Consider the following 24,926-nt stretch of genomic DNA (forward strand, 5'->3'; position numbering starts at 1 on the left):
TATTCAAATGATGATTACGTTTTCTATTCACAGTTTGTAATTTTGGGTTAATCAGACACCTAGATACACGATTAAACATTAGTTATTATTCAAATGATGATTACGTTTTCTATTCACAGTTTGTAATTTTGGGTTAATCAGACACCTAGATACACGATTAAACATTAGTTATTATTCAAATGATGATTACGTTTTCTATTCACAGTTTGTAATTTTGGGTTAATCAGACACCTAGATACACGATTAAACATTAGTTATTATTCAAATGATGATTACGTTTTCTATTCACAGTTTGTAATTTTGGGTTAATCAGACACCTAGATCACGATTAAAAATTAGTTATTATTCAAATGATTGATTACGTTTTTCTATTCACAGTTTGTAATTTTGGGTTAATCAGACACCTAGATACACGATTAAACATTAGTTATTATTCAAATGATGATTACGTTTTCTATTCACAGTTTGTAATTTTGGGTTAATCAGACACCTAGATACACGATTAAACATTAGTTATTATTCAAATGATGATTATTTTTCTATTCACTGTTTGTAATTTTGGGTTAATCAGACACCTAGATACACGATTAAACATTAGTTATTATTCAAATGATGATTACGTTTTCTATTCACAGTTTGTAATTTTGGGTTAATCAGACACCTAGATACACGATTAAACATTAGTTATTATTCAAATGATGATTACGTTTTCTATTCACAGTTTGTAATTTTGGGTTAATCAGACACCTAGATAATTAAACATTAGTTATTATTAAATGATGATTACGTTTTCTATTCACAGTTTGTAATTTTGGGTTAATCAGACACCTAGATACACGATTAAACATTAGTTATTATTCAAATGATGATTACGTTTTCTATTCACAGTTTGTAATTTTGGGTTAATCAGACACCTAGATACACGATTAAACATTAGTTATTATTCAAATGATGATTACGTTTTCTATTCACAGTTTGTAATTTTGGGTTAATCAGACACCTAGATACACGATTAAACATTAGTTATTATTCAAATGATGATTACGTTTTCTATTCACAGTTTGTAATTTTGGGTTAATCAGACACCTAGATACACGATTAAACATTAGTTATTATTCAAATGATGATTACGTTTTCTATTCACAGTTTGTAATTTTGGGTTAATCAGACACCTAGATACACGATTAAACATTAGTTATTATTCAAATGATGATTACGTTTTCTATTCACAGTTTGTAATTTTGGGTTAATCAGACACCTAGATACACGATTAAACATTAGTTATTATTCAAATGATGATTACGTTTTCTATTCACAGTTTGTAATTTTGGGTTAATCAGACACCTAGATACACGATTAAACATTAGTTATTATTCAAATGATGATTACGTTTTCTATTCACAGTTTGTAATTTTGGGTTAATCAGACACCTAGATACACGATTAAACATTAGTTATTATTCAAATGATGATTACGTTTTCTATTCACAGTTTGTAATTTTGGGTTAATCAGACACCTAGATACACGATTAAACATTAGTTATTATTCAAATGATGATTACGTTTTCTATTCACAGTTTGTATTTTGGGTTAATCAGACACCTAGATACACGATTAAACATTAGTTATTATTCAAATGATGATTACGTTTTCTATTCACAGTTTGTATTTTGGGTTATTCAGACACCTAGATACACGATTAAACATTAGTTATTATTCAAATGATGATTACGTTTTCTATTCACAGTTTGTAATTTTGGGTTAATCAGACACCTAGATACACGATTAAACATTAGTTATTATTCAAATGATGATTACGTTTTCTATTCACAGTTTGTAATTTTGGGTTAATCAGACACCTAGATACACGATTAAACATTAGTTATTATTCAAATGATGATTACGTTTTCTATTCACAGTTTGTAATTTTGGGTTAATCAGACACCTAGATAACACGATTAAACATTAGTTATTATTCAAATGATGATTACGTTTTCTATTCACAGTTTGTAATTTTGGGTTAATCAGACACCTAGATACACGATTAAACATTAGTTATTATTCAAATGATGATTACGTTTTCTATTCACAGTTTGTAATTTTGGGTTAATCAGACACCTAGATACACGATTAAACATTAGTTATTATTCAAATGATGATTACGTTTTCTATTCACAGTTTGTAATTTTGGGTTAATCAGACACCTAGATACACGATTAAACATTAGTTATTATTCAAATGATGATTACGTTTCTTTATTCACAGTTTGTAATTTTGGGTTAATCAGACACCTAGATACACGATTAAACATTAGTTATTATTCAAATGATGATTACGTTTTCTATTCACAGTTTGTAATTTTGGGTTAATCAGACACCTAGATACACGATTAAACATTAGTTATTATTCAAATGATGATTACGTTTTCTATTCACAGTTTGTAATTTTGGGTTAATCAGACACCTAGATACACGATTAAACATTAGTTATTATTCAAATGATGATTACGTTTTCTATTCACAGTTTGTAATTTTGGGTTAATCAGACACCTAGATACACGATTAAACATTAGTTATTATTCAAATGATGATTACGTTTTCTATTCATAGTTTGATAAATATGCAATTAACATACGTGATGAAGGAAGAGACTCGTGGTGTATACGGGCATTGGATAAAGACCAATCTCCTAGCCAATCAATGCGACTCATTCACATATTCACCTTTGCATTCACGTTCATAATGGCAAAGTTGTGTAAGCCACAGGTATGCCGTAACTTGTGTACATATTTCAACGTCGCTATGACTTGCATTACTTCTTTTCGTGTTACCTAATGTCGCGAAATAGAGTGGTATGGTTCTTCTATATCTACATTTAATACTATTGTGTGACGATTAATTGACGCGATGTCAAGCCATGTCTGCTTGTCCGCATCATGACCACACAAATCACCTCTGCTTTATGGTGATTCTCTTGTAATTGACATTTGACAGTAGTATATCTTATGTATTTCAATATATATTTGTTGTTTCTTAGGAAGATATGCCTAATGTTCGATCATTTTTTCAAATATTTGGATAAAAACTAAATATCTCGAAATACACATCCTCATATATTTGTTCCTTGGTAATATAATTATAGTATATTATGGTCATGGGAGATACAACATATATTATATTATTTTAATAATATATTACCACTCCTATTAAAGTTAATAGTCTTGGGAAGAAAACCAGTAAATGTGTTCATTGGCCTTACAAAAGTCTTTACATATAAAACGGCGGTTTCAGTTCTAATTACTTTTCCCAGTTTTGACCATTGATTAAATAAAGGCCCATGTAAATTTAGTTCACTTTTAAAACTAAATTCTTCTGACTATTTGATAGCGAGGCTACGTGGAAATGTAACCACGGACATAGCCATACTGAAGGACGTTTCAGGAATTCTAAATAAAATGAAATAATTTCTTCGCATGCAAAGCGACATTGACGGAATATTTTAATTTTCTATTTCACGACACTTTTACCAACTTTGACGTCATATAGCTACTATAGAGTGATTAACTGGAATTTACCCAATTGAAAATACATTTATTGCAAACGTACATGGAAATTATTTAAATGTAAGATTATGTCCTTGATCATTATGTCATGAATGTATTTTTACTTTGATTCATTTAACATGACCTTTAGTAGTAGTTGATAAACATATAAATGTAAATATTTTTCTTATGTTGTTCTAATAGGTTAAGTTAGTTACAGTTGATGTATTTTTTTCTATACGTCTATAATATGTCAGATTATTGTCTTGTTTTAATGCACAATTTTGGGTTGTAAGTTAGTTACAGTTGATGTATTTTTTTTCTATACGTCAATAATATGTCAGATTATTGTCTTGTTTTAATGCACGATTTTGTGTTGACCCCATTGGCTCAATGGGTCATCGAGTTATCACTACCCTGTATTACTATTCACTTAAATGTCATGTATCAATGTTTCGCCCCTGTTAGGAAGGCTCTGGGTTCTGTCCCCTGGCCGAGACAGACCAAAGTCTATAAAAGTGGTAGTGTTTGCTCCTGCTTAGCGCTCAGCATACAGGAAGTGGGACAACTTGTTCGACCGTTGTCAGTATAATGTGACCGGGTGGGGTGTTTTGCTTGGTGTCTTCGACGGCATGCTTCAGTGATATAACACCATAAAAAGGGCAACAGTTCTACGATACAAGAAGACACAACATGAATATACCACAGTCTCCTAAAACACGCACCTCGCACAACATGCATGCAACAACACCGCATACATGGGAGGCCGTCCTTACATGACCATAGCTGTTAATAGGACGACGATTAATCAAACAAACGAACAAAAATTCAAAGTTCAAAGCGGGGGATATTATTCGTTAGAATACTAACCTTACTGACAGGATTGATCGCCTGGACAATACTAAATGTCAATGAACAGATGAAGAGTACCAGTGAAGGAAGCCGCGTCATAATTATGCTCTGATGTTCCTGGCCTTATATCCCTCTAGGTGCTTTCGTTTTAATCACCTAATTGAGAAGTGTTTGTAAGATATACATGTACCTACACAACGGTGACATTTAGGTCTAGAGATAAGAACTGAGATCATAAAGTACAGTCACTAGATGGCGTTTGACTCACTATAGATAATAGCAAAGATCATTTCAAGTTTTGATGCTTTCCAAGGGCATATAGACTTTTATTATTTTTGATAGATTCAAAGCTAAATTCAGATTGGCAGTGACCAGATAAATACGGCTTTTTATGAAAGAATGTCTTAATTTATCTTTTATTTTTGTTGATATTTAAGACGATTATTTGTATTGGATTTGTATACGTATATTTTATATTGAATATTATTTGGTACATACTAATCCAATTAACCGGCTTTGAATGAATACTCGCTTCATTTATATGTCTGTTATAATTCAAATAAGATTTGTTTTTCAGTATAAGGTGACAGGATGAGGTGTGGTGCTTGGTGTCTTCGGCAGCATGCTTCATTGATGAACACTTGCTATTTTTATAGTATTATATCAATGAAGCATGCTACCGAAGACACCAAGCACCACACCTCACAAGAAGACACAACACGAATATACCGAAGTCTCTCAAAACACACACCCGCACTTCCTACACTCTACAGACATCGCTGGTATCTTATCACTTCCGCGATATCCACGTTGCATATACATGTAGCCTACTACAGGATAATGTGTCCCAATATATTACCACAAGCAAGAGTTCAAATATTACATGGAAACACAACATAGCTATACTACAGCCCCTCCCCCCAAAAAACAAGCTTAGAGGAGGAATTTATACACCGCAACACATTGCCCACATGTTCCATGTTAAATCTAGTAAAACAAAACAAACTAGCAAGTGCGAGATGTGTGATTTACAGGCGCCAGGTACTGACCGCAGATTGTTTTTTTATTGTTGCCTATTATATTGGCGTTAGCTGTTCATAGGACGTTAAAACTAATACATCAAACCAAATATATCATGAACTCCTTTTATTACGCATTTATACACAATACCCATATTATCAAATCAAATCATATTTCACGTCTGTGTACGGGATAAAATAACATGACAATAATGAAAGGTATCAATGTTCCTAATCTTGGTGTAGTAATCTGAGATGGAAGAAATTAGAATCAGCCCACAATTGGCCCCGCATGAACCGGACAGCTGGTGTCTATGGGCTCCACATAGGGGTAACTTGTCTCCTGATGCGTTGTCATCAGACTTCCCTGCAACAAGAAATATGATTAAATAGTGTACACATGAAATTGTTAAGACTTTCAATGTATGAACAAATATTATAAATATCTGTTAGCATTCGTAAATGGACGTGTCGGCTTTCGATCTATGAACAAATGTTCTACGTATCTGAACATTCGTAAATGAACATTTTCTTTTAATTGATTACAAGCATAATATAAAACAACTTTTATTACATATTGATACGAAATGGAAAAAAAAAATAGCATTAATGAGAAATAAGAACTTATTTAATGGGTTAGAGAGAAACAAGATATATAATTTACAACGTGAAGGCTTCAAAATATTATTGATGATCTCACATTTACGGCGGATGTGCTTCCCATAGCAAAATGATAGAAATTGGAGGTATCGAGCGCCGTCTTAAAGTTTGCTCTAACAGCGGGGTCCGTCCAGTTCCAGGAATGGATCACATTGAAAAGGTGATCGGTGGAAGCTATTTTGTTATAGAGAGGAACACTTCCGCAGATGTCGAGGGGTACACGCGGGTAATACAGAATGAACGCCTCGCACATTTCCTCCTGTGTAGAATATCCTCCCTACACGGAAAGCAGAGTAAAACATCAATGGTTTGTTTGTATGTTTAATTGTTTGTTTGTTGGTTGGTTGATTAAAATAATAAAATAATGTCATATATTATTTTTTATGTTCCGTGTTTTTTTGTACACACGAATTTTACAGGTACAAATAAAAGCTGAAAATGTTTTAGCAGTACTGCTTAAAAAGCATTTACAGTGTAATGAAATGGGAATATACGGTCAGATCATGAAGCCAACTGCGATCTTCATTTTCACTTTACATTTCTATAGTGTATTAGTGGTAGTATAGTACGGTATTCTACATGAGGCATAGGAATTTTAGAGTGCATATATTATGTGTTGTAACTAATGCATGTATGTTGGCTTCCCACAGCATTATTCATCGAACCTGATGTTCTTCAGTAGATTACTGAAGAAAAAATAACATGTCAAACTTGTTAACCCAGCATATAACTTTCCTAGTCACAGTGTCACACAGAAATCTCCCTAGTATATTATTTAAAGGGACAATTCAGTCGAAGAGAACATTACAATTTGTATGTATATCGGGAAAAATCCAGTCATAATGGAAATTAGATCAGTCGGTTTTACTGTAATATGCCTGAAATGCCCATAGTTGTGACATGTGTGTAGATGTTCAAACTCGCTCGCTGTCCGCCGTTACACATTGTGGTCGAACTTCTTGCATGCCGAACCCTGTCCCTTGCTCGTAGAGTAATGCAACTTTTGTCTAGAACTGCTCAAATCGCTCTGAGAGGAGTGTGTTTACCTTATTAGGTGAATTGTCTTGCCTAAAAATTATTTTATCACCTTTTCAGTAGTTATGTAGTTTATTTGTTTAACATGCGTGTCTTTGGCTCGGGTATAGGTACAACGTCCATGTTGTACCTGCTTAATCCTATTGATCAACGATTTGATATTTCAACGATATTAATTAAAATACTAAACAATGACGTGGGATTTGTCAATATTTTATGTTATATGTTTCATAAGAAATGTTGAACAATACATCTATGCCATATTTTGCTTCTTGCTTATGTAAAAGAATTAGCCTAAGTGAATTGTCTCTTTAAAGCTTAAACTGTTATTAAACGCTTTACTTACATATGTTATATTCCTTTTTCCGGTCGAGTCGTAAATGCATTTTATCTCAAGACTGTCTGTCTGGAAATGATAATTCAATTAATGATAAAAAATGTATAAATTGTTAAACAGTATTGTTGTTGCATTTTAATGCGTTCATTAGACGGTCGATATTTCTCATTTTCAACGAATTCGGTTGTGTCAGGCAAAGCATTCATTCCATAAGGTTAATTTAAAACAGTGAAATATATGAACATATAATTCTGATTAAATTCGAATATTTGCTGTTAATGAAAATTACTAATTAAAACTGGTTTAAAATCGCGAAACCCTTCATAATTCATATTATCAATATTGTTAACATTTTTCGCGGTTACTGAATTTCTCCCATTTTAAAACAAGTTCTCAAAGATTAAAATGCGAATATATTTTTTTTAATAAATATGGCATAGGTAGTAATTTGCAAAGAAAAAACTTTACTCTGATCAAGAAAGGCAAGACAGTAAACTAAACACAAACGAAAGTTGGGTGACAGTATTCAATCCGATTAAAATCAAGGTCCTTGTTCTCACATTGCCCTCTATAACAGTTAAAATACGAATATGGATCAGATTGATCTATAATAAAATAAATATAAATAAGTTTTAATTATTACCGGATAGATCAGTCGTTCCTCTGTCATGTACCGTGTATCCTGGTAGTTAAAATCATAGTGTCTGTCCACTGCAAGGGGTTTGAGTTCTCTCCCATTGCGGAAGTGACGGGTTACCATTTCTTTGCCCAGTAGATGGGAGTGCTGTAGCAGTGCGAATGCCCGGATGCCCTCTGGAGGTATTCCCTGAATATTTCAGTTATAATGAAACAGATATTGAATGCAAAGATATAATACTCACATTCTATAAAATGTGTTAAATTATTTAAATGAATTTTATTCAATTGACCGGATGAGATTATGATGGCAATCCTAAAGTTCTGTTACACAAATAATAATAAGCGAACATGTGCGCCGTATACATATCAAATTCACCACCATTCATATTTATTGCTTTAAAGTAAACAAAATTTAGACAATTTTAAGCCCTCTAGAGAAACCAATGCTCATGAAAAAATGAACACATGTAAGAAAGTCTTCTCTATCGATACAAGATAGCCTTTCCTTAAGTCAAAGGTTTACGTACCTTCTGCAGCAATTGTTGAGGACAAAATCCCTGTGAGACAAATGCTGCTTCCATAGGTGGAATAATGTGCATCTTGGACACACCCATAGCCACAGTGAGAGCGCCGGCGTCGTGAGTTCGGAGTGTTGGGGTCATGGAAATCCGTATACCGGAACTGTCAACTATACCTATAGAGCGAAAAATATAGATGATTTTTTAACTAGAAAACAAGTAATAACACAGTTTGCTAAATATTTATATGATGTGCTCATTTACATTGATTTGCTTTGAAATATATATGGTTTCAAATCGATTTACACAGTCTGTAAGGACTCTTTATATTGTTAACATATTCCTATATTGCATGTACCTGATTTCCATTGAGGATTGTCGTAATGTGTCTGCATGACGACAAAATCGGGATCGTCGTCAGTACCAAGGGAGTATCCAGCATCAGGGGGGTAGTAAAATGCCTACCAAGGGAAACAATCCTTTATTAATACACATTTTTTGAAGATGCTCCACCGCCTATAGAGCAAAAACGATGCTCAACATTTAGACAATAATTATGTATCTATTTATCGAATTAAAACAAAAATGAATATGAAATAATTTATTTTGATTTTGGTGCATGCGCAATCAGTACTTCTTTCCATATAGGACATATCGCCATGGAATGTTTTCGGAATGCAATTAATTATTTTCAATACTTTTATCTTTAAGTAAAATAAGAAGTTCAAATTTTTCAATGGTGGTAATGGTGTAAAGCAAGTATTTTTTTGTAACTGAACAAAAATACTAATTCGTCTGCTCCTGTTTTCAATAGAGAATACCGTTTGTCAGCGGTGGAGTGTTTCATAAAGTCAAATATTTCGGCCGCAATCAACCGCGATGTCTCGGTGGAAAAACATTCTAAACAGTAGCGTTGAAGAGAACATAACCAATCCAAAGTTATTATCAAATTCGCCATATTATATCCGTTGTATATACGTACCCCTCCCCCGACAGCCCACGCAATCACAACCGCGAATAGACAGCCTCGAAGTGGTTCCGGGGCAGTAGCACCAGTTTCACACATAAATACTGTTCCATTGTACTGGGTCAGTTCAGAAGCCCGCTTGTCACATCTGTACACGACAATGTGGTGGACGTTTAGTTCATTCCCGGGAGTCAGGACTGGCTCATACTGAAAGAAAGAAGTAAAGTAGTTATCATAAAGGAAAGTAGATACTAAGACAAACATTTCATAAAATGACATATAATTATTAAACGGTTTAAATAACATACCAAAACCATATGGAAATGGTTATATAAAACCAGTAACTCAATATATCTATTATGAACTTTTTCTATTTTATATTTTTTAAATTGATGGGGAGATATAGATAGTGCTTATTGTCACCGTGATTTAAGGTCTATGTATTCACATGTGATTTAATGTCTATATATAACTTTGGATAAAAGAACAATTATGTGACCGGATAGGGGGGTGCTTGGTTTCTTCTGCAGCATGCATCAGTGATGCATGTATATCAGTATAAAAGGGCAATAGTTTCACTTTACAAGAGGACACACCACGAACATACAACAAGGGAGGCCGTCCTTACAAGACCCCGCTGTTGACAGGAAATATATTAGTCAAACAATTTTGGTAAGCTTAGTTTCGATTAAAAATAGATGATAGGACTGTTTTTAAAATATGTCTATCTTTGCTTTTAACTGGCCTAATCCTGTAACCACAGTTTCGTAGTGTACATTCATGTGTGTCTCTTTAACGATCTGATTAAAATACAGATCCTTATAACCACTCCGTTCAATAGAGAATCAGACGTAGTGATATTAAGGATATGTATTTTAATCAGATTGTTCCTTTAAATATATCAACGAGGGAGCGTAACACAAAAAAACGAAAATTAAACCCTTATGGTGAGCTATGTCAGTTTTTGAAAGTGAAGTAATTGCTTCTCATGCATGATATATTCTTGTGTTGTGACGTATAAGAGATAAATATATCTATTTTGATAATTTGAAATAAATGATTTTCTAGGAACAAAACACATTTCGCAACATTTTAATTCTATAAAAAAGGATTAAAGGTATGTCATTCATGAAAGATAAACCTAATTGCATAAAAATCCATATATATGGTATTCTTTAATAGTACTAATAGTACTTTGAATTAGCTTAAAGTATGTGAATTTCCTTTAATTAACAATTATTATGTGCAAACATATAGGCAATGTCTAAGTATAATTGTAAATATACAGATACTCAGTGATATACCTTTGGTTTTACATGGAAGCCATCCGATCCAATTTCAACATTTTAACAACAATAAATAATAATGGGTAAGGTGTATTGAAGAAATCTCCAAACAATGTCAGCAATTTACAACAAATAATGATTTACAATAACATACAAGTATTTCATAAAATAAGTTACTTCATCAACCCTTTACACACTTGATGAATTTGCATTGTACATATTGGTAATATAGAATATCATGTAACATACCTTGATCATGTGGTGCTTGCTGGATAATTTGGGTAACATGAAACTCCTACAGGAGTAGGTCGTACCAACTGCCGGCACATGGTACTGTAAAACAGAGCATGACAGTCTGTAACTGTAAATAGAGGGTCTTACGCGAGTGTATATGCGATATAAAATGTATTTGTTAAATTCCACATTACGTAGACGTGAGTGGTAGATTGTTTTCATCAAAAATTTAATATCGATGAAATTAACACAATTTGCAATCGGTATACATTATGTAAATAACTCTTTGGTAGATATGCAGGTTATTATTGGATTTGATTCAAAAACGGTTTAGGAAAGTTATTTGATTTAAGGCCTTGAGTGTTATAGTATTTACATTTTCTTCTTAGTAATATTTTATAGGTTATTTACTCAGGCTTATTTTAGACAATATTTTATTAGATTTTAGAGAATCTGTAATCGGGAGAACTTTACCAAAAAGGAAATTGCAATTTCTTATATGAAAGAGGTGTTGACAACAGCAAAGCTTTTATCGTTATCCATATGTTTTTTGGTAACATTTTAATAAAAGTAAATGCTCGAAGACTTGCATTGTCGTGCACCATATCAAACGTCGTGACGTCACTGGGAAATCCGACATCTTCAGCTGTAAGGGAGGAGGTCAACAACATTACACTCTTTGTTCCTCGCCTGGTGGCGCCATGGTAGGGGATGTTGTCATCCGTGACGTCATTAGGATGGTAGGAGTAGATGATTCGCGAGGTGTCGCTCTGTAGATAAATTAAATAAAAAGCGTTTAGAAAGTTTAATTATGATTTTTATGATATATTTTAAAACAGGAGCATACTTATTAGAATTTTCTTATGATATATTTTAAAACAGGAGCATACTTATTAGAATTTTCTTATGAAACAGAAGTTTGAGCTTCCTATTCTACCTAAAAATAAATTGCATCTAAATTAAGGATTCAATGTAAAATGAGGTTCTGATTGTGCAGATAAGAAAAGCAAAACTAATTTTATACATATACTTACGTTTGTGTTAATTGGATGTGTATGAATATATATATATTCCAATAATGAATATTGTCTAAGCTCTTTTGACTTTGGATCATCGTAATGTATTTATGTATATATATTTATATATATATTGGTTTGTAATGCCTGCTAAAGGAAATATATCAAGTTCGGCACACTGGATTGGTTCGTCTTCGAACTATTCCGAATGTACAACGACACATACTAACTCTTTCTATATATTTTACATCAATACATCAATGTATTTTTTATTTCACAAAACATCTTTTTAGAAGTCCTTTAAGTTGGATTATTAATAAATTATGCCTTAGATGAACGTAATGTTTGGAGACTATTGATTAATAGGGAATATACCTTTATATATCATTGATGTTATATATCTGCTTAAATCCAATCTTCCAAATCGTACATACATTTAGACACCGTAACACATTAAATACATAAAATGCCGTCCTTGACTGACCCTAGTGACGCTAATCTGATCAACTAAATTTAATCCAAAACATAACAAAGCATACCGTGATCACCATATCATCGTTGCTGTCACACGTGTGGAGTTTGCGCACAAAGGTAAGGACCGTGCCGGACGCAGTTTCGCTGGCGGAAAGGAGAAACCAGTCTTGTGATTGGTCAACTATCGGCGGAGCATGCTGGATAGTGTGGTAGTCCTTCATGAAATTAGAATTAAACAATTATTGAGTTCATGCTATAAGGAAATATAAAGTGAATTAATCAAAGATAAAACTTACTATCGCTACAAACCTTGAAATAAGATTGACCGTCCTTGACTCCGCCCACGATGACATCAGCCGGAAACATCTTTCCATTCGGCGAGATTCCAAATCCGACATATCCATGTGTGTTAACATGGGTCTCAAAGGTCACGTGGGTGTCATTGTAAGTCCAAAACAGCCAGTACTGACCAGTGGTATCCAACTGGACATAATGGTCAAAGTGGCGCGAGGGCGTTGGCTTGGGTATCTAGAAGATTGAAAATTTGCCAATGTATAATAAATCCAAAATATTGAGCAAATACAGTGAAAAAATGATTTTGATTTTTAATACAGCAGACGTTAAACAAATACATTATAAAAACCTAAATAAAGTTAAATAAAAAATATAAGAAAAGTTTTTTTCTGAAACACATTTCTCTAACACTACAAGTACCTATATACAACACATCAACCGATAAAAAACACATGTCACCGTCTCCTCTGTAAAATTATTCACAAGAACCACGTTTCTGTAATTGTTTATAGTAATAAGCTATACAGATAATTCTACTAGTCATTCTTACGATTTATATTTGAGTCTATTTAGTTTTGCAGAACAAACTCGACCACAAATAGAACGAAATATTATCTCACGTGTATAAAAGAATATAATAATAACAATATAAAAAATGCGATAGCAGGTTAGAGAAGTGTATATGGCATACTACAAAAAACACGTTTATAACACGCTTACAAAAAATCATTGCTACACCTGTATAACGTAGTATTTCCCATTCCCTGGTAGGTTCCTACAAGATATTTTGCAATATGCATGTATCTTACAATGCTTACAGAAAATAACTTCATTGGTCTCCAGGGGTTCGTTCAAACGTTGTGTACTGTAATAGATAATTAACTGAATCTCCTCTACCGCGGCATAGACTCAAACAGGTATCTCACTTACTTGATCGTTTGCCTTGACTACATGCAGCAAACAGACCAGACAGCCGGCCAATATCAGTACTTTAGGTAGAGACATCCTCTACACAGCCTTTTTGCGGATAGTTCGGGTGGTCGTGATATGTGTATTTATATAGTGTTGCGCGATCTGTTGCGAAATATATCCTATCGATATTATCCAGGGAGTTGTGGGAGTAGTAAGAAAACCATATGGAATGACAGTGATCCTATGTCTCGGGACAACTATCACATGTTTATCTAATGTACCTCGTGGCCGCGAACAACCGAACAACCAAACTATTTCATTTTATAGGACAATAGTTATTCAGGCGCATATCAATGTTTCTTGGTTTTGTAAAATATGTTGTTTTTTAATTTATAGTAATTAGAACATTCAATCATCATTTATGAAGGGATTACACGAAAGACAAACCATATGAATTGAGTAAAGAATGTGTTAATCTCAATGAAAACAATATTTTGTCGTTTAAACTATACTGCAATACACGGGTGCCGCGGTGGCCGAGTGATGTCCCGACATTGCCACAAGTCCTCCACCTCACAGATGCGGGTACGAATCCCACGTGGGGCAGTTACCGGGTACTGACCGCTGTTAGATGGTTTTCTTCTGGTACTCCGGTATTCTTCCATCAACAAATCTGGCACGTCCTTCGATGGCTGTTAATAGGACGTTAAACTGTTAAAACTAAAAATACTGCAATGTACCTCAAAATAATTAATGTTCAAATGTTCGTCAGATCGGGGACAGCCTGCAAATTAAATGGAAAATGCGGTTATCGCTTTTGGTTTGTTTATTATATTCACATCCTTTCATTAACTGTCATGGTCATTTAAGGGCGGCCGCACGTGTACATGGTGTCTTGCGTGTGTGAAGTGCGAGGTGTAGGTTTTGGTAGACCGCATTATATTCCTGTTGTGTCTTCTGGTGTAGTGGTATTCTTTATGTATACTAATAGGTATTATTGCTATAACAAGTTATGATTTTTGGGGCAGTTCCAATAACATGTATATTACAAACAGATAAACATCATTGAGACCTATTTACAACAGCTCGTACACATTTGTATTCATGTAAATGTCCATCGATTCTGTATATGTTATTAATTTTATATAAAAGGATGCGCCGACCAATTTTACGTGAAGGTAGTAAATGCTGTCTTCATTTTTTGTTTTGTGTATTTTTACATGAATGCGTAAGTGAATCTATCGAATGTTAAATTCACACACAATATTTACATTTTACATGTCAAATGTAAACATAATCGACCTGGAAATGTAACCAATATCCACCTGATATTTGGCCTAATACTCTTATAATATTAATTAATTTTTAAATCAATTTTTTTTATTTACTTAAAATCCATGTCGAAGATCGTACATGTCATGTGTGGCTACGTAATAAAGAACACTGAAGTCAGATGTATTACGAAATAAATATGTTTAAATGGAAAGATACGGCAGTCATTTCGACATAGTTTAGATTGAAGTAGTGTAATTTTATCTCTAGTAGCGATTGTATCTGTCATGTGTCTAAGAGCTGCGATAAAAGGCAACTGACTAATGCATTTCTGAATTCACAGAGAACTTCATATGTTTTTATGTTAAGGAGATAAGCCGAAAACTACTATATGTGTGAGAGAGTGTAGGAACAAGGGCCGTTAGAGCCGAGTACTGTTCTTTCTCACACATATAGTATAGTGCGAGGCTTATCTCTAACCTAAAACATAGTTCATTTTATGTTAAAAACCCAATTATACAAAACATTCATCACTTATAAACCAAGTGGGTAGCATATGCTGGAAATAACAACAATGTGCATTCATCAATATCGTCCTATTCTTTAACTGTCATACCAGTAACAGGTAAAGCATGCACATTTTCACTCACGTGTTTATGAGTGCAGTCAACCATACTAACACATTCATCAAATATAAACCTGTTGAATCTAAAATACCAATACTCATCTTTCTGAAACAAATATTCATCATTTCTAAAATGTCAACGTCTTTACTGGTGATTACATGATAAGTCATACTAGAAACTGAAAGGAATTTTAAAATGTGTGATTTAGTGTTTTCTTGCATATTTGACAAAACAAAATGAAAAACATGCTTGAGAAATGGATAGAGTAAAACAAATATCGGCTTTGCTTTACATGAAGTAAAGTCGCCAAACTAAAGTATCTAAACTGGATGTTAAAAATAAATTCGCTACAGGATATATAATTGTGTTGTGGTAAACTAAGCAACATGTGAGAGTTGATTAACCCAAACATAGAGTTTATGAATACGAAAATTATGACCATTGGGTTTACAGGAATATACTCAACTATTCTAACAGACGTGGTTGGTAGGAGCTTACATAATGCATGCTTTGTTGCAGAAGAAGTGACAATGTTCAATCAGCCCTAAAAGAAAATTACTATAAAAAACAGTGCAGAATGCATTTTTAAAAAAGTTTATTTTCAAAAATGGAATCAATACATTCAGTCTCATTAAAGTGTACACGGAATGGTTTGGTATATAAGGCTTGATAAATGTGTCACTGTATAAACTTTAGAATGGAGAAAGTACGAGTTTCATAGCGAATACGGTATTAGAGATAATGCGACTTTTCTCTAGAACACACCTGAAGCCCCAAGCCATTGACCCCGATTCGGGACCCCTGACCTGTGACGTCACGAGGACAACGGGACCTACTCTACTCGCATAAGATAGAGTGGCGATTTTCTGCGTCTGCAATCTGATATAAACTATCTGCTTGTAAATATCGATCTTTACAGACACAAATACATGTGTACATGTCCGATACCTATTTAATATTATCCTCAATCACAGATATGAGTTTGGAATACGCTTGAAAATAGGGATTTATACCATGCATATATTGATGTACCTGTCGTAGATAAATGAACATTTCTGCGCGATTTCTGCACAATTATACACAATATAATGTGTATAATAATCCACGTACGTTGTAAATCTACGGTATTTTGAACCACATATACATGAATATTATGTAAAGGATTCTTGACTATGTTATCCAAAACCCGACTCGGGTCGTTGTACTGGTCAAACCCGCTTTACAAATTTCTGACTTTTTCATATAACCTACCCATACGAATTAAATTATGATTCTAAGCAGAATTTTTTGCATATATGTAAATGCATCTACTAATTGCGTTATATCTGAAATCGATCCATTTTTCATATAATACAGTACATCCGACGACTTGTTGATATTTCGCTCAATTTCATTTATTAGTGTCTTTAATTGAAAAAATAAATCATGCACGAGTCAGACGAAAAAAAGAATGAAGATGTCTATGTCTAATCCAAGTTACAGATATCAAGTACAGAACAAAATCAGAACTGTACTTCCGAATAGCCAATATTAATGTCGTGCTGCGTTTATCTCTTTACCTGTATACTGCAGTAACTAAAACGCGTGGTCAACCGAGACTAATGAGGGGGCTAATAACCAGATTACGTAAGAAAGGTGTTTAGTGACCTGTCACGCTTCGTTGATTAGCTCACGTCAGGTGTCAAAAGTAAGATCACAGGTAAGTTAGCGATGGACCATCATTTAATTGATGTATAATGTCATATTTGTTTACACTTATAAATACTTGGTTTACAGTAAAATATACCGTTCGAACATAACATATAACAAGTGTTTAAATCACTAGATGTATACATAATTGTATATTTCAGAATGACCAATGTATACATTTGTCTCGTATATATATTTCTAGTTATATGTATATGTATTTTTATAACAGAGACTACAAAATTATTTATAAATGGCATGTCGAGAAAGAACAATGCAAATATGATGCACAATGTCATATTTTTTTTATATTTCTGGTAGTTGCTAGATATTGGATATCCAATTCTTTGTGAATTTTGGTCAATATCGATCATTATATAATACTAATAATGATAATCTATATGACCAATAAATGTACTGTTATGGTTGTAAATGTAATATTGTTAAAATAACACATGTTCTCATACATGTTCATGTACATGTAGCTATAAAAGGAAGATAGACTTGTTACATCTATAAATGAATTATGTATTTTAAATTCAATTTCTCAAGTGGTTTATTTTTTTTTATTTACTCCCCCTCCCAATTTATGTCTATGATATTTACGTGTATTGAACTATGAAATACATTTAACACCTTTTCTTTTCGTTATGATGATTCTTGAAATCCATAGGCCAAGTGAATTTTTATTTATTCAGAAACATATTCAAATGGATAATTATATGAACATCATTTTTCGAATTCGTCTCTTTTTAAATGACATTATTAAAATTGAATATTCCCCAGGTTTGATAATTTAGTAAGCTGTTAAAACAGAGATAAGATCTCTACTTAAAAGTTTTTACACAAGGTACACCTGGCTTATACCAGAAACATAAATAACTTATAATTTCCGCTAATCTACTTATGTATTTAGCATGATTTCAGTTGCAATATTTCCTATTTTATATATAATTAAATCGTCACCATAACTGTATACTGTATATATATCTGTAAAATTCTCGTAACCCCATTTTAGGAATACATATATGTCCACCTTTGTGCTATAACCCCACTACCAAACACCTCACTGCCGTTGTCCTCGTGACGTCACATCCGGTTATTCCCCAAATCAGCAGTTGATATACAGGTAAAAATCGAGCACTTCGGAAGGCGGTATCTCGGTACTGAAGCGGCCGATTTTGATGCGGTTTTCAACATTCTTGTCAGGAGATCAAACAGAATAACATATCTTAATATCATTTTCCATTCCGTGTACACTTTAAGTATGCAAAAGCACACTATACCACACCATAAGAAAAACCTAATTAAAAGATGATTGCTGTTTTATCTTTCCTCAAATCATAAAGTATAATAATTATCATATTGCCTAAATCATAAGACAATAGCAATGTATGACTATATTCATGCAGTTTACTTATAAACTCCCACGCTATTATTTTCACTTGATGATTATCATACATTGTTTTCAATTTACTGCGTAAGTATCCAGATACCAAACAGAATACGGAGATGCCAAAAGTTAGTGATGTCTTTAGGCAATTTAATTTAATTTTTAGCTCACCTGCCCCTCGTCCGGCCGTCCGTTCGGCCGTCTGTCGTGCCGTCCGTTCGGCCGTCTGTCGTGCCGTCCGGATGAAGGGCTACCAAGTTTGTTCAAATGAATGACCTTGACCTTCATTCAAGGTCACAGGGGTCTAATAGGTGAAAATCTACAACAGACTTCTTCTTTATAACCAAGAGGCCTAGAGACCTGAAATTGGGCCTGTGACATGCTGGGATGTAGGGCTACCAAGTTAAAATATCTTGTTAAGACTTCTGCTTCATAACCAAGGGGCATAGGAACCTGATCTTAGGCCTGTGACATACTGGGATAGAGGGCTACCTTCATTCAAGGTCGTAGGGTTCAAAAATGCTAAAATCTTTAAACAACTTCTTCTTAATAACCAAACAGCCTAGGGACCTGATATTGGGCCTGTGGCATGCTGGGATGAAGGGCTACCAAGTTTGTTCAAATGAATGACCTTGACCTTCATTCAAGGTCTCAGGGGTCAAAAAGGCTAAAAAATTTAAAACGACTTCTTCTTAATAACCAAACAGCCTAGGGACCTGATATTGGGCCTGTGGCATACTGGGATCAAGGGCTATCAAGTTTGTTCAAAGGAATGACCATGACCTTCATTCAAGGTCACAGGGGTCAAATAGGCTTAAATCTTTAAACGACTTCTTTTCAATAACCAAGAGGCAAAGGGGCCTCTAATGTGCTTAGAGATGATATACATTCTTATTTACTCTATTTGTTAAGTATGAACCACGCGTGATTACCATATTGCAGGTGGGCGATTCGGGCCCATTGGGCCCTTGTCTCCCTTTTCCATCGTTCTTAAACACAGCATAAACTGGTCAGTAAATAATATAGAGATAATGAATATTTTTTAATTTCACATCTGACCAAATTCGGAAAGAATTATACCCATCGAAATGTTAGTGAATGGGCAACTAGAACGTCAACGTTTGGCGTGATGACGTCCTATGAAGTGCTCGAACACATACATCAAAATTATTATATCATATTCAGATGCTAGTTACGTATATGTCTATAAAACATTTATAAATTAATCCGATTAACAAACATATCCTAATGAGCACTCCGTTTGATTTATCTACCAAAGTGATGATAAAGGTATGCATTTTAGTCAGATTGTTTCGTTAAAGATGCTCCACCATTGACAAATAACATTTTTTTCTTTATCAAAAACGGGTGTAGAATAATTAGTATTTTTCTTCAGCTAAAAAAGTTACTATGCACTATTATCACCATTGAAATGTTTGAGCTTCTCATTTTACTTCAATATAAAAATAATCGTGCCACTATGACCTATATGGAATGAAGTACTGATTGCGCATGAATCAAAAACAAAATAAATTATATTATTTTTGTGTTAATATGACATATATACACACAATTATGCACCAATTATTTGTGAAATTGGTGCGTATCGTTTATGTTCTGTCGGCGACGGTGGAGCATCTTAACAAAGAAGCATGGCCGATAAGGATGATGTTTGACCACAAACTCTGAGTCGTTATATAATTTTGATTCCTTTGACACTCACCCAGTATTTATCGCATACCTCTTAAATGTAAATGCTCCGCATTCAAAAACATGTATTTTGTTTGTTTGTTTGATTAATTAACGTCCTATTAACAGCCATGGTCATGTAAGGACGGCCTCCCATGTATGCGGTGTGTTGTGTGTATGTTGTGCGAGGTGTGTGTTTTGGGAGACTGCGATATATTCATGTTGTGTCTTCTTGTATAGTGGAACTATTGCCCTTTTTATAGTGCTATATCACTGAAGCATGCCGCCGAAGACACCAAGCAACACACCACACCCGGTCACATTATACTGACAACGGGCGAACCAGTCGTCCCACTTCCTGTATGCTGAGCACTAAGCAGGAGCAGAAACTACCACTTTTATAGACTTTGATGTGTCTCGGCCAGGGGACAGAACCCACAAACATGTAAAAGTTAATTGCACACATTTTGTAACCGAATTTGTTGTGTTTATGACATGATTGATATTGTGTCTTTAGGTTCGATATTTGTCTCTGAAGTGTTTGTAAAGTCAACAAACTAGTTCTTGGAAATGTTTGATAATGAGCTCGCTTATGGCATCATCCTGGTGTTGGTGTCGGCGTCGGTTAGTATTTGATGCAAGTTGTGAAAGCCTGTTATCAATAGATTATATTATTTTTGCATACATATTGCATGAAGTGATATATGGGTTATTAAATTAAATATTATTGCATCAAAATATAAATACCGTGATGTTCATAACGTTATAAAGTTCAATTTTATTTTCGTGATATATTTAATCGAACAAAATATACAAAATTTCGCAAAATGATAGAGTAGATATCCTAATGGCGATAATTCTTAATTAATAATGTCGTAATTAGTCCTGATTGTAGCAATGATGAAGGATCCCGTTGTTACGCTCTGTTGGTGCCACAGTCCACTCGTAGGTAAACATTACATATGAGAACCGCCTGTATAACATTTAACCCTAGGTATGTTTGTCAACTGATATTGACAGACGACGCTAATACATTCATTGTCATCTTATTTTTGTCGTTTTTTAAATGAATATATTTAAACATTAATTAAAATCCTACTAAAAATCTTCAAATTCTTTATTTAAAATGCTTCACCGCCGACAGAGCATCAATGATATTAATCATTTGAACAGTAATTGGTGTTTAATCGTGTATATATGCCTAATTAACACAAAAAATAATATAAAATAATTTACTTCGCCTTTGGTGCATGCGCAATCAGTACTTCATTCCATATAGATATAGTGTCACGGAATGTTTTAGAGATGCAATTAATTATTTTTTCATATTTTTAACTTGAAGTAAAATAAGAAGATCAAACATTTCAATAGTGCTAATGGTGTAAGGTAAGTAACTTTTGTAACTAAAGAAAATACTAAATCGTCTGCTCCTGTTTTTCACAGTGAAAAAATACCATTTGACAGCGGTGGAGCATCTTGAAGTATTAAGCGAACAAATAGTTTTACACGAAAACATACAATGTACTCTGAACAGGTTGGAGCGTAGCGGGTACAAGCGCTGGATTAAGGGGCAATTGACAGGTATTCTCCTCTACTTAGTAATACTTCGCTCTTTTATAGTTTTTGCGTACAAGTGCATGTTGAAAGTCGTCAGAATGGAGTATATAGTTCTACTGAAGTATTGTGATTTTTCATTTTAGAAAGAAGAACCAGTTTTATAAGAATGAACGTTGTAAAATTTTGACTTAATCTAAACATGTTCTTAAATTCCCCGTGGTGTCGCTGCGATGTACCTGGTGATCATCTTGGTACATTACAGGCACACAGACTATTTTTAGACATACATATTTACGTGTTCTATTTATATTTAAATATGCACTTTTGTCGAAACTGTACACATTTGAACAAAATTAAGTAAAGATAAATTAAAAAGGATCATCGATGTTAAGTTCGTAAAGCATTCATAAAAACATAATGAGACTTTAAATACCATGTGATCCATTTGTACCAAATTTCGTAGATCTAACAGCAGAAATAACTATTTCGAAGTACAAAGAGTTTCCTCCACGTATCCCACCACAACCTCCTCAGTTATTTAACGCCCTGCTCGAGCATAACGACATGATAACGTCAGAGTGACATTACAATATTTTCACTAAAGCGGACACCATTGCGGCATAGTGCACATGTGCATAGCCAAACAGGAGTCGGTATTCTAATAAATCATAGCATTGTATCAGGCATCATTTTATGATCTCAATGACATGAGGTATTATGGCTCTCTAAGCATTGTAATACAAGAAAATAAAGAAGTGTTGAATTAGGAACTAGTCATTAAGTGCAACCTCATTATGAATATACTAGTATTACAGAATTTTAAGATGCATTTTAAAAATTTTGAAAGGAGCGCATGAAATATTTCTTTTACAACAAAAATATATAATTAGTCTTCGGTAGTAAAGTGTCGAAACATACCAGGGACCGGCGATTTATCACTTTGCACTCGAGAAATGTGTTTTATTAAGTTTCATACAGAAGGAGAAAGTTTTTCAACATAATATCTTTATGTCTGAAAGGAAAATTGGGAATCCCGATATTTGCCAATTATGGTTCTGGTATGATGATCCATTTGATTTAAACCGTATTAAAATTAAGAATTAACCAAGAAAATACGATAATAAATCAGATTTAACGAATACAAGAATGTAAGTGACTCCGTTTTATTTCGTCGTATTTTGATACTCTGCTGACAATTTCTTTGAATATTTAATACGGATAAGCTATGTTTTCTTACTTGTAAAATGCTCCAACAGGATATGTCGTAAGTCCGTGTAAAATCCAGCTCATTTTTAGAAAGACAGGTTTATATGAGAAAGGACATACATACATCAGAAACATGACCAATTACTTTGATTACACTTACTTCCGTTTACATAACGGCAAGATTATATTAATAAGGCGTAACGGAAACCAATCAAGATTAATTCACACAGCAGACACAATTGATTATTGTTTATACAGTGTAGTAATGCCTTAAAGAGACACTGACGTCATTTCTTGTAGGAAGTGAAAATCATGTTGATAATCGCTGTGTTAATGGCATGTAGTGTCATGCGGCTTAACATACGGGTAGTTCGTAGGATGTTCTGTTGATATTACATTGCCCTGAAAGATAAAATATTTATTTTAACTTTTTTAAAAATGTCATATCATATAAGGTAAAATAATCTAGATTTGATAGCAAATGATCAGTGTAGTACACATTATGGCATGGTTTCCTTGGTGTATATTATTTGGCCTGGCCATCTGGCTTTTGTAGAACGGTAAATACAGCCCGGAAGCACTATAAACAAGACTTTAAGTTCAGCTATCACAAATGAACACACATATTTATAATGTAATTACATCGGTTTATATGGTTTTTCTGTTAGTTTAAATCATAACATACAAAATGCAAAACTGCATCAAGACATCTTAGGCATGGTTAAATAAAATAATACACAATAAAGGAATATCTTATTCCCGAATAAAAACTTGAGTTGGTCTCAGACGCAATACCCATACCACATTTGGAAAGACATGGAAGAGATATTGCCAGTCATAGATGAAGTACGTTGTAAACTCACGTCAATCTGTGCAGTTTCACCGGTGCCATAGTGGTAATGTTGCGAATTGTCTAAAGCTGTCCGGAACTTAGTGTGGACTGCAGGGTCGGTCCAGTTCCAAGATCTCAAAACAGGGGCGACGTGTCTGAAGTCAGACGCCACGGTGTCATACAGTGGGAAACTTTGGCATAGTTCTAGGGGCATGCGTGGGTAATAGGCGATGAACGACAGACACATTTCTTCCTGGGTAGAGAGGCCGCCCTACAATTCACAAACAGAACAAAACTGGCATTTCCTTATGATTGCAAATATTCATCAGAAAGATATTGAAACATGAAATATGAAGTGCTCGCTAACTACTCCATAACCTTAATTTCCAGTATGAAATCATCCTCGGCAACAGGTGTCCCCGTGTACGTAGCACTTTCGCTCATTATCCTTTGAACATTGTTAAGTGTGTTCTTTATACATAGAAGTGTTTATCATTATATATATATTGACATCGCTGTTGAAAATAATCGTCCGCTAGAACACTATCCACTTGCACGTGGTGACTTACCTGTGCCATGCTTGAACGCCTTTCTAGGGTACATTAGATCTAAAGCTCAGACACCCTGACTGATATTTTATATTGTCTTTTTTGTTTCTCTTACGCAAGGACGAGTGATTTTAGAAATATTTTTAGAACTGCAGCAAATTCGGACTGTGGTCACAGGATTTGGTAAACGAAGCACTGTGTAATGTCACTGTTCTTAATTTATTGTTGATTGCTGGCAAGTATGTCTTAGTATATGTTTTGGGAGGTTGAATTCACTTAAATCACGGCGAAATCAATTAAACTGTATTAGACAGTGTCAGACACCGACTTCCGG

The 24,926-nt window shown here is 33.9% G+C and overlaps 3 protein-coding genes across 3 annotated transcripts in view; all 3 read right to left on the reverse strand.

The window, feature by feature from the left end:
• LOC138309001 (DBH-like monooxygenase protein 1) overlaps positions 1–4,568 on the reverse strand; it is a 32,616-nt gene extending 28,048 nt beyond the window's left edge. The window contains 1 exon segment of the mRNA XM_069250091.1: positions 4,411–4,568. Coding sequence (XP_069106192.1) covers positions 4,411–4,491 — 81 coding nt within the window. The 5' untranslated portion in view covers positions 4,492–4,568.
• Positions 4,569–5,523: 955 nt separating this feature from the next.
• Positions 5,524–14,037, reverse strand: LOC138309199 (DBH-like monooxygenase protein 1). The gene is made up of 12 exons (XM_069250350.1): positions 13,802–14,037; positions 12,887–13,105; positions 12,643–12,792; positions 11,678–11,857; positions 11,103–11,186; positions 9,583–9,774; positions 8,959–9,061; positions 8,610–8,776; positions 8,087–8,269; positions 7,453–7,512; positions 6,112–6,348; positions 5,524–5,778 (listed from the first exon to the last, which is right to left on the reverse strand). The coding sequence occupies exons 1-12, from the start codon at positions 13,874–13,876 to the stop codon at positions 5,683–5,685; spliced, it is 1,746 nt and encodes a 581-aa protein (XP_069106451.1). The 5' UTR covers positions 13,877–14,037; the 3' UTR covers positions 5,524–5,682.
• Positions 14,038–23,149: 9,112 nt separating this feature from the next.
• Positions 23,150–24,926, reverse strand: part of LOC138308663 (uncharacterized) — a 35,729-nt gene continuing 33,952 nt past the window's right edge. The window contains 2 exon segments of the mRNA XM_069249699.1: positions 23,150–23,614; positions 24,076–24,315. Coding sequence (XP_069105800.1) covers positions 23,543–23,614; positions 24,076–24,315 — 312 coding nt within the window. The 3' untranslated portion in view covers positions 23,150–23,542.

This window comes from Argopecten irradians, chromosome 15 (genome assembly GCF_041381155.1).
Source record: "Argopecten irradians isolate NY chromosome 15, Ai_NY, whole genome shotgun sequence".
Lineage (NCBI taxonomy): Eukaryota > Metazoa > Mollusca > Bivalvia > Pectinida > Pectinidae > Argopecten > Argopecten irradians.

What these genes read in the sequence shown, in the direction of transcription:
- LOC138309199 (XM_069250350.1), bottom strand. Translation starts at nt 13,876, where the DNA reads ATGTCTCTACCTAAAGTACTGATATTGGCCGGCTGTCTGGTCTGTTTG. An exon ending in ACGGTCAATCTTATTTCAAG is followed by an intron (nt 12,793 to 12,886) that starts GTTTGTAGCGAT and finishes AATTTCATGAAG; the next exon opens with GACTACCACACTATCCAGCA. An exon ending in GAAGCACATCCGCCGTAAAT is followed by an intron (nt 5,779 to 6,111) that starts GTGAGATCATCA and finishes TTCTTGTTGCAG; the next exon opens with GGAAGTCTGATGACAACGCA.